This window comes from Alligator mississippiensis, chromosome 10, assembly GCF_030867095.1.
Source record: "Alligator mississippiensis isolate rAllMis1 chromosome 10, rAllMis1, whole genome shotgun sequence".
NCBI classification, from domain to species: Eukaryota; Metazoa; Chordata; order Crocodylia; family Alligatoridae; genus Alligator; species Alligator mississippiensis.
Genome location: NC_081833.1, coordinates 36,586,067 through 36,602,340, shown reverse-complemented (window position 1 = coordinate 36,602,340; position 16,274 = coordinate 36,586,067). Strand labels below are relative to the sequence as shown.

The 16,274-nt window shown below is 43.6% G+C and overlaps 1 protein-coding gene across 2 annotated transcripts in view; it reads right to left on the bottom strand.

Annotated features, from left to right (window-relative positions):
• The window catches only part of NUP93 (nucleoporin 93), a 152,502-nt gene that overhangs the window by 32,212 nt on the left and 104,016 nt on the right, over positions 1–16,274 (bottom strand). For both annotated transcript variants that reach the window (XM_014611006.3, XM_006271964.4), the window contains exons 4-6: positions 14,511–14,573; positions 8,791–8,919; positions 744–818 (exon numbers count right to left, since the gene is read on the bottom strand). In XM_014611006.3, the coding sequence (XP_014466492.1) occupies positions 744–818; positions 8,791–8,919; positions 14,511–14,573 (267 nt within the window). The remainder of the gene's footprint in view (positions 1–743; positions 819–8,790; positions 8,920–14,510; positions 14,574–16,274) is intronic.

Sequence of the window (16,274 nt, the reverse complement as noted above, 5' to 3'; positions counted from 1 at the left end):
ACTGTGCACAAATAAGGTAAGGAATTGTGCACATAGTTTCAGAAACACAATTTGGGGGTGTGAGGGGAGCAGGGAAATCAAGCTCTATCTTTTACTGTGCTGCCAACTTTTTTAACAATCAGAACCTTAGTCCCTGAATAATAAAGAAAAAGAATACATTGGTTATAAAAAGATTTAATATTTTCCTCTGAAAATTTTCAGATCAATTCTAATGCCACCTGACAAATGAACCAAAAAACATCAACTCTGAATTAATCTGTGGTGACCCAGTTAAAACTGAATATAGTTTGACAAATACCAGGATTAATATTTGAGTATATTTTTTCCCTACCACTGTGTATCAGGAAAAGGTGCTTTTCAATTCTTTTAGCTATCAAATGTGAGAGTCTTGAATACTTCTACATTGTACCATGAGTATGAAAAGTTTTACATAAAAAAGGATAAAAGAATTTTAGTTTGCTATATAATCATGGTTGATTTCTATAATTCTGCACAGTATTTATTATTTGCCTTAGCTGCAAATTCTGTGGTAGACAGGCAAATATAGTTCTGAAAAAGAAGAATTGGGCTAATTTTCTTTTTCCAGGTGTATTTTCAGCCCCAGTCAAGTAATTTCGTACCTAACCTGATGTACTTCCTTTTCTTTCACTCAAGGGATTTTCCAAGGTTTTTTTCCATGTCTATTCCATATAGGAAATATCATTTATGATCAAGGCTTTTTCATTTCCTTCCACCATACTCACTTGTCGGGCATATGCCATCTCCACATTGTCCAAAGAGCTGCGACCAGGAGGACCCAATTCACTGATGTAACTGGGCTGTTTAACAAGAAAACAGCAGTGATTAAGAAACCTGTTTAAATCCATCACAGTTCGTTAGCATGTATTTTCAGACTGGGCCATTTGTGACACTCTATACTCAATGTATAAAACCAATATAATGCAATGCATGAAAACAACACCTTTGCTACTGTCTTGTGTCTAAAATTCCTGAGAGTCAAAAACACTCAACACAGAAAGCTTAGCAAGAGCTTCCTGAAGTTTTCACAGTACAGAAAACACACACCAATGTTCACTGCAATACTTCAAGGTTTCAAACCTATAGTTTGAAATCTCCAAATTACAATACCAGCTTCTAAATGGACAGAAACCCTCCTGCCTCAACTATCACCCCTCTAGAAATTAAAGGTGAATTGACACATCGGTCCATATCATATCGGCACCAATAAAAGGAAAATTGACATTGGCAATTAGCTTTTTTGGCTGATAATGTCTCTGATAAATGCTTGACGCAGTCACAACATGCCAATGGCCAGGAGTGCAGCTCAGAAGCTTGGAGAGCAGCACCCAGCTAGTAAATCTGTTGGGGCCAGAGAAGCGGGCAGGGAGGCAGATTGAGGCCCCACAGTGAGGGAGAGAGTGGGGCTGGGACAGGGGAAGGCACTGTACATCGGGGGCGGGGAGGGGCAGGCATGAGATGGAGCTGCAGCTCACCCGGGGGGCACAGTAAAGTGAGGCAGCTCCCGCTACTGTGCTCACCCCCAGGGGAGACATATGGGGGGGGGGCGTGTGCCCTCTGGATCTGTGCGTGGGGCAAGGGCAGGCTGCCACTGTGGGCTGGGGGCAGCATGGGGCTCTTCCCGGGGCGGAGGGGGGGTTGGGCCAAGGCTACACTTGGGGTGGGCGGCACTGGGAGGCAGGGCTACGGGGTGGGCTGCAGCCACCTCAGAATTTGCTGTAGCACCCCACCCCAAACTCCCCCTCCCAGTGCCAATACCACCTGCCCCAAGAGCAGTGTCAGCCAAACCCCTCCACTGGGAAGAGCCTGGCACCACCCCTGACCCCAGCCTGCAGGGGCAGCCGTCCTCACCCCGTGCATAGATCCGGAAAGAACATGCGCCCTATGTCTCTCTTGTGGGTGTACACAGAGGTGGGTGCCAGCCCCCCTTCCTGCACCCCCCGGATGACCCACTTGCGGTTCCATCCCAGGCCCCACCCTGCCCAGCTGAGCAGCACCTGCCCCAACATGTTGAGCACTCCCTTCCTCAACATGGGGACCTCGATCTGCTGTATAATTTCTTCTAGTAAATGGTACATTGTTATATATTATTGTACTGTGTTACTCTATTTTTTATATTTGTTTCAAGGCAAAATTTCACACAAGAAATCATAGAACTTAAAGACGCAGTATTAAGATCATGCTGCAATGTTTTATAGCTGCAAGAATTTAAGTAATATTAAGCAGATGCTTGAAGGTTTAAAAAGAAATCCCTTCCAATCTTCTCCTTTGTATATGATAAATATTGATATTGCTTCTCCACCCCCAGGGTTGCTAACAACGATATACACTGGTATAGCATTTGGGGGCATACTTCCCAATTTGTTTATCCTAGAAATCAGGTATATTTATTGACTGATTGCTTTTGATTTCAGTGGCATAGAGCACTAGGGTATACATTTTATCTGTTAGCAGGTGGGTTGTTGGTTGTAGCCATGTTGGACATCAGTTAGTAGAACACTCTACAATTATTATATAAGGCTTCCATGTACCTTCCTGTGAAACATCTGCTTTTGGCTCTGCTATAGTCTGCTAAGGCCTAGAACAGGGGTAGGCAATGTTTTTTGGCCAGATTGCCAAAAAACACCACAATACCTACTTTGGAAGGTGCCAGAGTGCCGGCATCCCAGAAAAAACAAAATGAGGGCAGGGGGTACATAGCAGGACGCCCTGCTTGTGCCCCTTGCCCCACACCCACAGCCCCTGCCCCCCAGCCTGGGCTCTGTGGCTGTCAGTAGCTACCCCGGCTCTGGGTAGCTGCTGGAGTCCAGGCTGCTCCCAGCAGGGCCTGCAGTGTCCCAGCTGCCTGCTGGGAGCAGCCCGGGCTCCCGGCTGGCAGCAGCTACCCAGAGCCGGGAGACTGCAAACAGCTGTGCCGGCTTCACAGCTCAGGCATCAGCTCTGTACCAACACGTGCACGCACACCTCGGAACAGGCAGTGGGGGGCCTGAAGCAGCGCAAGCCCGGTCTCTCCCCCACTCCCGGCACAGAGCTGGTGACTGGGCTCTGGAGCCCAGTACAGCTGTTTGTAGCCAGCCTGGCCTCTGGGCAGCTGCAGCAAGCAGTGGGCAGGCTGCAAACAGCTGTGCCAGGCTCCACGGCTCTGGCATCAGTTCCATGCTGTTGGCAACTGTGCGCACACATCAGAGCAGACAGCAGGACAGCGCAGCTGTTTGCAGTCTCCCAGCTCTGGGTAGCTGCTGCCAGCTGGGAGCCCGGGCTACTCCCAGCAGGCAGCTGGGATGCTAAAAGCTCTGCTGGGAGCAGCCTGGGCTCCGTCGCTGGCAGCAGCTACCCAGAGCCGGGGCTGGCCGTGGCGTGCTGAGCAAAATGGCCTCACGTGCCATACTCGGCATGCGTGCCAGGGGTCACCGACCCCTGGCCTAGAACATGCACATCTGAAGAGAGCAACTGCACATGTGATATACTGCTACTTCTGCAGCGAGTGGAAACATTTAAACTGGACCCTCCCTGCTTAGAGGAGGAGGAGTTGCTGGCACAGGTCTTTGCAAGGTTCTCTTGCCTCTGGAACTTGATCTCCAGTCATGATTTAAAATGGCACACACCTACAGAATACTTCAAACAGCGATCCAAATTCATGTTTTACACAACTGTAGGCTGAAATCAGTTGTGTAAAACATGAATTTGGATCACTATTTCAATCTATTACCCATAAAAACAACAGCAATTGTTGGTTTATGTTGATTTCTTAGTACCAATGCACTAGAAAATGATAATTATTTGAATGCTAAGACATAGGATCTTGAAAAAAACTACCACTGAATTATTACAATTTAAAAAGACAGGTGAAGTTAGATCCTAGGCAGACTGACCGTTTCCTTAAACTAAAAATACTTATTTTAAAAATTGTATTATTCAACTGGCATTTTAAAAATCACTTATGTTCATTTCTAATAGATGCATACATTTTACAGTGTTTATATGCTTCTTTCAGTGTCATATTAGCTGACATAAATTCCTCTAAACCCACCTAAATAATGACAAGTGCTTTGTTCTAAAGAACAAAGAAGCTGTTAAAGCAGGTTTCCTGGGAAACGGACATGACAGCAGAAATACTGCTTTGCAGCCTACCCTTCTGCTGCGCTAGATAAGTTGCAGTGCTCTTTAAAGTAATGCTAAATTATGGACACTGTCATTATTCACTGATAAGGTTTCATCTGTTAACACAAGTTAAAAGAGGAGTATGCTGTGACTCTATGTCACTTTTCAATCAGAAAGCCAGGAACATAAAGATCAAGTCTTGGATTAACCTTATTCCTCTCTCTTCTGCTGCTGCTTTGCGGTGATGAAGAACATGCATGTGGATGCTATTTTAGAGTACTGCTCAACTGACAGGCTGAAATGCATGGATTAAGATTTGAAACTAGCCAATCAAACTGGTAAACACTGATACTAGAAATCATTTTTTAAAACTTGCCTATTTTCCTCCAGTTCTAATTTTATTGTGACTTGCAAATCCTGAAAATCAGTCTCATTAACAATATGCCACAGATGAGATCTGCAAAGAATGACAGATAATTCTTTAAAACACCCTTTGTGTCAGTCTTTCAAGAGCATAGAAATGAAATCCAGGAGTTCCCCAGATTATTGTTTTCCTATCATTTTCCATCCCTAAACTTCCACTTCTTATTGGGAGAGCCTCAGAAACAGTTTTTTTGTCACTTTGAATTCAAGGTCCAGCTCTGCTTTTGGATTCTTTTTCAGTCAGGATGTTCCATTGAACGGTTTCATGGTTTAGCTAATTTGATGGAACATATTCTACCATTCTATACTGGAAATTGGAAAAGACGCTTTTAACCACATTTAAAGAACCGAGAACTAAATCAACCAGATAGCATGAGAAGGCATTTACCACTCCTACTCAGTAATAAAAAAAAAACAAATAGCAAGAGTTGTTATTTTATAACCAGAACAAATTTTTAAACAGATACGTATGCAGTTAAAATGGGAAGAGAAGTTTTCTATGCAAGAAGTCAGAAATGACTGAAAATTAAAAGTGGTGGAGACTTTAAAAGAAATTAGAAAGATTAGCAGGGGTAAGGCACCTCATATTATTTCACTTCAAGTAGAAAAAGGAGCAGTGACGGCAACAAGGAGAAGATGAGTGAAGAACTGGAGAATTGTGCACCCGTCCATGCACACACACATACATTTATATAGTTTTCCATCATTGAAATGGGATACTCTAAGTTTGGGAATCACATTTGTTTCTTCCTGCCATTAATTTGTCTCAATTTTGTTTTTAGTACTGCAGTCTTTGTTTCCAATTAGACACATACTCTCATCACTTTCCTATTTTAAAATTAATTTTGCCTCATGCTGCTTTTCAAAAGGATTCCTCCTTCATTTGTACTCAGCCAAGCATTTAGTTTCACTTGTGCACCAAACCACATGCATATAAAGATGTGTGCGGGCTGGGAGCAATCCGAGGCCCTTTTTTCACGCGGCGGGCTGTGGCCAGCAGCCCGGACACGCCGGGTCGGGGAAGGCAGGCGGCACGCTAGAATTAGGCACGGACGCTTAATGGTTGTTTAAGGTTGTTTACTTACACCGTAGATGGTTGCAGTGCAGGCTGGAAAGCTTCCAGGAATACTTCGCTTAAGCCCTAGTTTAAGGACTCAGACAGAGCTCTGCATTCATTCACAATTCACTCACACGAAGTTTGCTAGGCTCCGTGGAACTTTTGCGCGCAGGGAAGGGTACGTCAAGGGATCGTTCGGCAACGGGGAGAGGCGAGAGGCTGATCAGACCCCTGTTGCCTTCTTGATATTCACGCTGGGTCCAATAGGCTCCGCAGCGCTTAGAGATCTTCACGAGACGTGAAGTCTCCTCCTCCTGATGTTCATGGAGTCCTCCAACTTGGGCGGAAACCACTCAAGCCTCTTATATGGCTAGCAAGCCAATCGCTAGCCGCCACGTAGGAATAATTTAGAACTAGCCAATAGTGGGGCACGAATTTAAATACAAATGGCGGGAACTCCTTGCAACGTGCATTTCTGTGTTGCAACGAAGAAATGCACCCTGCAAAGAAAGCTACAAACGGCGGGAAAATAATTTAGCAGTGCCGAAGCGCACACAAACAAAAATCACACCCTTGGGTTGTCACAAGATGCATTATTCATCATCGCCATATGCATATGCACATACCAAAGCAAAATTCTGGGCAGACATTTTGTCAACGCTCCAAATGGCTTGGCCACTAGATACATCATATAACTGTGCAGGAGATCAGGTTAGAGGAACACTACCAAAATACCCCCATTTTGGTGCAGAGGGAGCTGGGAGCTTCAGGAGTCCTAGGGATTTAGGAGATGCGAAGGCATGAGGGTCACGGCAGAAGGAAAATTTGGAGCAATGATGCCTCTGTTACTGCAGGAGAGGGCTGCTTGACAGCAAAGCTTTACACCAGGATGGGAAGATCAGGGATAAAGCAAAAAAGCCACAGCCAAGAATGTAAGGGCAAAAAGGAAGACTCAGAGCCAATCTGAACTGGCTTGTTAACCTATGCAATTGGGGAACACACTGCTAAGTTTGCGTGGGTAAAAAACACACACCCTCCTCTTTTTCCCAAGCAACATCTTTTTTATTGGTGGAGCAAAGGGAAAAAAATCCCTTAGAAGCAAACCCGGTACTGGCTTCTTTGTATCCTAAGCTCTGCCTGTTAATTGGTCTTATTCCCATGAATGCGTTGGTATTTCAGTCTACCCAGACTGGCTTGCCCAAAGCCTGAGAATTGGCTCGCTGGCAGGCCTGCCTCCTGCTGTGTTTGGATCTGTGCCTTTTCAGCTGATTCTGCATCTCCTGAGGATATCAATTAAACCTCTACTATATTCTACAGGCTATGTCTGTTTGTGTCACACAAACACAAAAAACTTATTTGACTGGAACAAGGCTTTAGAAGAACAACCTGCTGTGGGGAGGTTAGATAACAGGCTTTTAAAGCAGTAGATGCACTTCAAACCTCTTAGACCTTTAACTTCTTGAGGCTTGGACTGGAATATATCAAGGATTTTAAATGCTCTTGAAATGACATACTGATACCACAAGGGCTTTGAAGGGGAAGAGTAGAGTATAACAGAATGATAGCCACATTCAGTCTTTAAAATCATTCATGACAATTATTATTGGCAAAGAAATTTTCCTTTAGTTTGCTGTCTCAAGTGCCCTTGGACTGGGTTACAGTTCGGTTTGGTATCAAAACACAGGAAGACAGGATTTGTCATTTTAGAACTAATTATTAGGCTACTGATTATAGCACCCATCATCTGATGCTTCAAAGAACAGCAAAACAATTAAGTTGTTAGAAGCTATCAAAATAGCTGCCAAGTCTTCACACTTGCTTTACAAGGAAATGGAATGGGCTTGCCTAGTTTTAAATGAGTTCAGTCAGCATTACTCGCCATTCCTAATACAACTAAGCTGGACAGCCTGATAAATCACAATAAGACGCCAATAAAATACCTTGGCAGGGCTGATGGGGGGGGGGGGGGGAAAGCAAGAGTTTCCATAAAAAGAAGTGTGCTAACTGGGATTAACCTATATTTAAGAGAACAGCAACCGGAAAGGGACATTTCATTAACAACTTTTAATTATTTCCAAATCCCCATACAGATCATAGCCCATTAACACACCTATTAAAAATATTCACAGTTCCATAAATTGCTCCAATGAACAGGAGTTTCTCAAAAGAAAAGGACAAAAGAAAGGCTAAAACATGGGACTGTTTTTAGGTTTTAAAAGTACAACAATCCACTTTAGCTACCCAACAACATCATAATTTTGCACGAAACAGTGGTAGGTCGCCTGTGATGTAATTGCACATTTCAGGAATATATGTTGGCCCTGACTCTCAGAACAAAAGTAGTACAGTTATTCTGTTTTTATGTTGAAAATGGAGAGGTTGGGGAGGTTTTTTGGAGGAATAAAATGGCATTAAAAAAAAAAGTTGCATGTGAGTATGTTTCTGGATCTTAAAACATGCAGACTGTGCTTTGCTAAAGGTATCTTGCTAGTTACATTTTATTTACTTTACCCTGAATAAACTAGTATTAGGTCTTAGAATCATAAAACACCCCACTCTGCAGTAAGTGATACCTTCAAGAGAAGCCCAAGCAGTTTATTTGCTATTTGAAGCATTTTAATTAGAAGCAATTTGAAGTTAAGTCTGAAGAGTTTGCTGGATCCACCCTCCCAGTACACTCCCACACTTATCTCTTCATTTGGTTTCTCCAAGTCACATAATGCCAAAGTAAAACTAGTAAGCTGTGTTCCATCCTGTGGACAGAAGGAATGCCGTATGTCTAGGCTGGTTCAGGATGATAGCAGAAAGGTGCACGATATGACTAAAGTCTAAATAGTAGGCAGTCAGAGTAAGTTCACTAAGGAAGCTTGGGTATAATGGAAGGCAAAGTTCACCCCAATGTACTTCCCCATCCCTTGAATGCATGGATCTGATAGGAGTCAGTGTGACTAACAATACAGTGACTGGCTCAAGTGATAGATGCTCTGTTGGATATAACAAGGGCTTGAAGTTTTGTTAGCCAGACTCATCTGCCAGTTCTAGTCACTTCAGAATTCACCTGAACCAATTCACTGCAACTTTCCTTTTCATATACAATCATATTGATGCAATGATCCAACTTCAGCAACCTCTGTGGATTAGCTGTACACTATATATAGATATACATATTGTTCAACAAGGTTCGGAAATACCTCATTTTCCTGGGTAAAGTCAAGAGCATCTTCTCCTGAAGCAAGCAGCGTATGAAGAATCCTTTGTTTCACCTGTTCCCATTCAACCAACATAGATTCTCGATGGTATTCTTCAGCCATAGCAAAAGTCTGTCAGTGGACAACAGTAACAGCTAAGGAATGCACAGAAACACAGGAACCGGAAACTATTTCTCCTATTTGTTTTATTTTAAAGTCTGACTGCCTTTTACTAAACTTATTAACCAGATAAAGCAACTTGAAGAGAGTCCTCCAGAGCTAACATGGGGCAGTGAATCATTTAAAAGGACCTACTGTTCAAAATTTTGTACAGTGTTGATACCACACACAATGATCTGGAGTTTATTTTATAACTTGTAGATACATCACAGGGAGTTTCTTCTAACTCCCATCTTCTACCAGTTGGTGTCATTGCAGCTTCAGTTGCCAAAAAGCCTGGAGAAGAAATATTGATGATGTGGCATTTATACACAAACGTATGGTACCAAGAGCACTTCCTTTCCTATCACCAAACCTGCAAGAAATAATTCTTATAATCTCAACTATACTTGCTTTTCATTTTGAATTAGACTGCATAATTAAGTGGAAGATAAAAAGTAACAATTTGGAGTAATAGTTTGGGGTCTGGCTTCATGCTCTTACCATTTCAAAGACTGACACACTGACAAAGGAATCTATGCCCCTTGGGTAGATTCTGGGCTCTGAGGGCCAACGGATTAGCAGACAATGCAAGAATGCAAACTTGCTTCATTGCTCAAGGAACCTGCTCATCTATGAAACCAGCTACTGAAGAATCTTTCAGAGCCAGAGGCAGGGATCCACAACCAGTTTGCACACAGAGGAGAGAGACAATGTGTTGAAGCCTAGCAATTCTCCAAAGAACATTTCCACATCACAAGGTCCTTCTGCTTCATGGTAATTTTTTTTCTCTTAGTGAAACCAGAGTGCTCTCCTCCTCATAAGACAACTGGCAAGAGAGAGGGAAGATAGCAAAGAGCCAGCATAAAGAAATTCCTGTGCAAACTGAAATTTAGTTCAACCTCCCAAACTTTGCAGGAGATGGAGTCCCAGCACAGGATGGCACGCATGATGGATCTTGCTCCCACTAACGCTGACATTTGAAGGAAAAATACGAAAACCTTAAACCATCTTACTCAGGACTGAGCCATAGACAGGAATACAAATCTAACCAATTCTCTAAAACCCTTTGTCCCTGTCAGTGGTATCAGCACTACCACTTGCCCTACTGTGGGCCAGACAGCTATAAAAGGAGACACTCTGGGACTTAATTTAACCCCCTTTTGGAGTCAGGGGGTGAAGAGACAATGTTCAAATCAACTGTCTGAAGATATGCTTCATTACAAAATGTTGCTCAGTTTGGTCACCTGTTTGCCAGCTAGGAAATACTATAGAAGCATGTCAAGAACTACGCATCCCTACAAGCTGACATCGGCACCCAGGGTGGACGACTAGAGACCCTCTGGGTTAAAATCTGTGGGGAACACAGCACAGGAGATACAATGGTGGGAGTCTACTAGAGACCTCCCTCCCAGAATCAAGAGATTGACCAGTAGTTCGCCAGGGAATTGGCTGAAGCTGCACACTCCTGGTCCATGGTTGTCATGGGGGATTTCAACAACCTGGACATCTTGTGGGAAGAACGCTTGGCCAAATCCGAACAGTTGCAAAAGCTTCCTCATGTGCGTGGATGAGCTCTATCTGACTCAAGAAGCCTACAGGCCAACCAGAAACAAAAGGCAAAGTGCTGCTTGACCTGGTACTGGCAACCGGGGACGATCTAATCAGCAACCTAACGATAGAAGGGAAGCTGGGTGACAGCGACCATGAGCTGATCACCTTCACCATTCACCGAAAAGCTGACAGAGGTCCTCGACTTCAGGAGGGCTGACTTGGACAAGCTCAGGAGACTTGTCAGTGAGTCCCTAAGGGACCATGACCCCAAAGGGAGCGGAGTCCAGGAACAATGGTTGCTCATCAAGGGAGCAATCCTAGATACACAAGCTAAGGCTATTCCATCTCAGAGGAAAGGCAGCAAGAGGGCACAGTAGCCCCCTCGGCTCTCCAAGGAATTGGCAGTCCTCCTGCATCTAAAAAGACAGACCACAAAGGATGGAGGATGGGATTCACCTCCAAGGAGGAATACTCTGCCCTGGTCCAGAACTGCAGGGAGCAAACCAGGAAAGCCAAGGCTGCCATGGAACTCCAACTGGCCACAAGTATCAAGGACAATAAAAAGTCCTTTTTTAGATGTGTGGGGAGCTGGAGGAAAAGCAAGGGCAACATTAGACCCCTGCTAAACCAAAAGGGAGAACTGATGACTGATGCCCAGGAAAAAGCCAACTTCTTAAATGGGTACTTTTCGTCAGTCTTTCACAAGTCCCATGGGACGCCCCTGCTCATTACAGGACAGGGACGCCTAAGCGAGGGTGGTTCCTTGCCCTCCATCAATGCTGACCTTGTGAAGGAACAGCTTGAGAGACTGGACACCTTCAAGTCAGCCGGCCCTGACAATTTACACCCCAGAGTACTCAAGGAGCTGGCTAGCATCATAGATAGCTCAGCCCCTGGCACGGATCTTCAAGAGCTCCTGGCACTCTGGTGAAGTGCCCAAAGATTGGAAGAAGGCCAATGTGGTGCCTTTCTTCAAGAAAGGGAGGAAAGTGGATCGGGCAAACTATAGGCCCATCAGCCTGACCTCTATCACGGGGAAGGTCTTAGAAAAAATCATCAAGGAGGCCATTCTTAACGAACTGGCCGATGGCAACGCCCTGAGGAACAGCCAGCACGGGTTTGTTGCAGGAAGATCATGCTTGATCAATCTCATTTCCTTTTATGACCGGGTGACCTATCACCTGGACAAGGGGGAAGAGATTGATGTCATATATCTCGGCTTTAAAACAGCCTTTGATCTGGTATCTCATGAACACCTTTTGGCAAAACTGGCCAACTGCGGCCTCAGGTCCACCATGATCCACTGGCTAGGGAATTGGCTCTGTGGTCAGAACCAGAGGGTGGTGGTTGACGGAAGTCAATCGGCATGGTGCCCTGTGATCAGTGGGGTCCCTCAAGGCTCTGTCCTTGGACCTATTTTGTTCAACCTCTTCACTCATGATGTGGACACTGGAGCCAGAAGTGAACCGGCCAAGTTTGGGGTAAAGCATCCATACCCGAGGACAGGGGAGTAATCCAGGCTGACCTTGACAGGCTCAGTAAATGGGCAGACAAGACCCCGATGGTGTTTAACACCGAAAAATGCAAGGTTTCCCACCTTGGGAGGAAAAACCTGCAGCGTGTCTATGGGTTAGGCAGTGCTATGCTGACTAGCACTACAGACGAGAGCGACTTGGGGATTAGGACTGACCACAAGATGAACATGAGCCTCCAATGAGACACTGCAGCCAGTAAAGCAAGCAAAACGCTGGCTTGCATTCATAGATGCTTCTCAACCAAATCCCAGGACGTCATTCTCCCCTTGTACTCGGCCTTGGTGAGGCCGCAGCTGGAGTACTGCGTCCAGTTTTGGGCTTCACAATTTAAAAAGGATGTGGAGAAGCTTGAGAGAGTCCAGAGGAGAGCCACGTGCATGATAAAAGGTCAGGAAAACAGACCTTATGACGAGAGGCTGAGAGCCATGGGACTTTTCAGCCTGGAAAAGCGCAGGCTCAGGGGCAACCTGATGGCCACCTATAAGTTTATAAGGGGTGTTCACCAGGACCTGGGGGAACGTTTGATCACCAGAGCGCCCCAAAGGATTACAAGGTCAAACGGTTATAAACTCCTGCAAGACCGTTTCAGGCTGGACATAAGGAAGAACTTCTTTACTGTCCGAGACCCCAAGGTCTGGAATGACCTGCTGTCGGAGGTGGTTCAAGCACCTACTTTGAACACCTTCAAGAGAAACCTGGATGTTTTTCTTGCTGGGATCCTATGACCCCAGCTGACTTCCTGCCCCTGGGACAGGACTCGATGATCTTCCGAGGTCCCGTCCAGCCCTAATGTCTATGAAATCTATGAAATCCCATTTTGAAGAATCGGTTAATAGACTCTGAACAAAGCCCACCCTGGCACTGGCCAGAGCCACTCCAGTGTGGGATTCTGAAGTGGAGGCAAAGATTCAAGGCACGCTGCAAGAACAATGCCTTTGTAAAAAGCAGAGATCAGTCATAAAAGCCCTGATCTAGAAATGCTGAACACCCACAATCCATGTCAAGTTTAAGTTCAGCTCCTCTCAAAAAATCAGTCCTTAACAACCACAGAACCTCTGTTCTCTCAGCCATTCTCCAAGTCATAGATATAAAGAGAACTACTTTCATTGGAAACAAAGATAGTTTACCTTTAATAAGTTATCAATCGATATCCCTTCAGATATAATTTTTAAACTCCAGGAAGGAAATGAGTTGGCTCACTATTTATACAGAAGAGATGTTGCTTTTCTGCAGTCCTATTAATTATTAATGCGATGATGACAAGTAGCCTCAAAAAATGAGGAGAGGAAATATCTTTAGATCTTAATTTATTCCAAATAGAAAGGAGATTATATTAGATCCTCAACTCTCTTCCCTTTCCATCTTTCTTTCAAACATGTAATATTGTATTGTGGCATATGATTAAATGTTTTGATTGGCTACATATTTTTTTCATACCACTATGCCAGGGTCAGGACACAGTCAAATGGGAAAAAAAACACTCATCAATGTAAGTGATTCGATAAAAAGCAGCGACATTTGACAAATAGTTAACTATGGCACTCGCATACAGTTCAAGTGTGATGGTTTTACCCTTATTTATAATATTCTTATATTTCAGGAATAACCCAGCTATTTCCATATTTCTAGTGGAATGTCATTATCTTTATCATTAAGTAGGAGTTTAAAATGCTTAAATGCTTTTTCTGCTATGTCTTACCATTTCAAAGAATGATAAACTTAGTTTTAAAATGGAGGCTCCAAGTATATAGTTGTATGCAGAAACCAAACAACAATATTTTTGCAAATCAGTTCGGTGAGTATCATTCTGGAATTTACTATTGCATACCATAACCGCAGAATTAACCCAGCAAGACAAACCATTTAAGACGGATACTTAGAAATAGTTACATTTCATAACATTGTTCCTTCTTATGCACTGACTGCAAATACTCGCAGTACATCACAATTCAGCACACACTCATGTAAACTTGAATTCCATTGTAGTGAATTTATGGAGAACTGCCCTTTTACAGAAAGTTATCATTCTCATGGGTTCTGCTTTAACCTCAGGGCACTTCTTAACTCCCAAAGACTGGAGTATTTCCAAAAGTCAAAAAAGGGATAAATAAAACTCCCATCCCAAAGTTGCCACTTTTAATAGAGAAATTCTACAGTCCAGAGCACCATGGTGGCTGTGGGAATAGGTATGCATGAGAAAGAGAACTCCTGTCACATAATGTCTTCTCCATTTGTTTACAGAATTGTTCTGTTCTCAGACCTAACTTAGTAGTGCAAAGGCTTTCAAGTTTTCAAAATTATCTATACGGCTTTTATTTTAACAATAGAGCAAGCAGAAATGGCTATTTATATAATTATTCCAGATATTGTGAAAGAATCAAGAGCTTTTAAATTCTGCCTGTTTACCAAACACAGCATTTAATTTGTAGAAACATCCTGCAAGATTTTTTCTTTAAATATTCCGTTCCAACTTACCCTCTTCCTGGACTCTTCAATAGCTGACAGCAATGCATTATCTTTTTCATTCTTCAGGAATCCCTATGGAAAGGAAAAAATACAGCTTCAGTTGAAAAAAAAAAATCAGTCTTGCACTTACATCAGATACATATTGTAGTACTCAGCTCTTTCAACTTTGAGAAGAGCTGGCAGCTTTCTCCTCAATCCGCTCTGAGGAGTTTAAAGGTCACTTTACTTCAGTAGACATGCAGTAAGATGCCCATAAAGCTCAATGTGAAAATGAAAATACATTAATCCCCTATTTTAATATGCATTAAATCCTAGTGAAATGTCCTGCTTCTATTCTTTTTTATCTCTGTGTCCCAGCAACTGCTTCCTCTTGCTCTCCGTTTGAGGGAACTGGGATGAAAGCCTGTTAGAGTGATAAGGTGAGATAAGATTGTTGGCCCTTACTAAGTAAAAAAGGTTTTGACTCGGCAGCTTCAGGCAAGAGAGAGTACTTGCAGGCCAGCTGGAAACCATGAATAAGAGCTTAAAAAAGCAGTTGAAGACAAAATGGCTAAACATTTGAAAAATACACAGAAAAACTTTATAAAGAGTCTCTTTCTTTTTTCCCCACAGCACACAGAAGTGGATTAAAAAAATGTAGATTTCTTATTTATATATCTTCCCCCCGAACTAGTCATACAAGGAATGCACTGACTTGCACTAGCAAAAGGTTCAAACCATGTTAGTCAATACCATGCTGTGCATATTGCTTTGTGTGGTCCTGTATACCTACTTGCATATATATTTTGTAATTTTGCCATGCATCTCCAATTATTAAAGCAACCAAATTTGTTATTGTAAGACATGAATTCAAACTTATTAGTAAAGCCTTAAAAAAACCCTTCATTTTCCTTGAAATTATCAACCATAATGACTGCTAAAATAGGAGCATATTAAAATTCTGCAGTTATGGAACACACATACCACACCCTCCCATACCCCCTCCTCCCTCCAAATACACCCACGCCCACCCTACACACTCCCACCCCACCACCATAACCCCACACACACCCACACATACTCCCACCCCACCCACCATAACCCCACACATACCCACCCCCTCCCACAGCCCTCACCCCAACTACATACCCCACACTCAACCCTCTGCTACACACCATACCCACACTGCACACCCCCACCCTCCATGTAGACCCCCTTACCCTCCCCAAAATATACAAGAGTAAGACTATCTTTTGAGCTATTATGCAATTGCCTCTAGATACACTATGCAAACAACATAAATCAGAACAATATTTTTTTTTTTAACTAAAATTAAAGTTATAGTAGATGTTTGATTTTTTAGTATATGATTTGGTTTTTCTTCTGGTTTCAAGATGGCAGCACCCTCCTTCCCAAAAGGAGTACTTCCAGGGCAAGGGAAGGGACTTCCCGTGGCAAAGGTCAGGGTGTTAGTGGGTGGGACTTCCAGTCCCAAAATGGCAACCAGAGGGCGGGGCACCTGTCAAGGGGCAGGGCAACTCTTGCAGCCCTCAACAGCCTACCAAAGCTCAGCAGCCCTCCAGCAAAAGTAACTGCCCACCTCTGGGCTAGAGGTTAAGCATTAGTGCTGTAGTAATCTACATTTCATACCTTTGATGCTAAATTAATATATCTGGATTTGCCCCACAGGCCGGATTTGTCCCTTGATATAGTGCAGAGATTCTCAACCTCTTTTACCTCCTCCCCTCCAGTAAACTTGCGGCACCCCTCAATTTACCCAAAGTACCCCCTTAC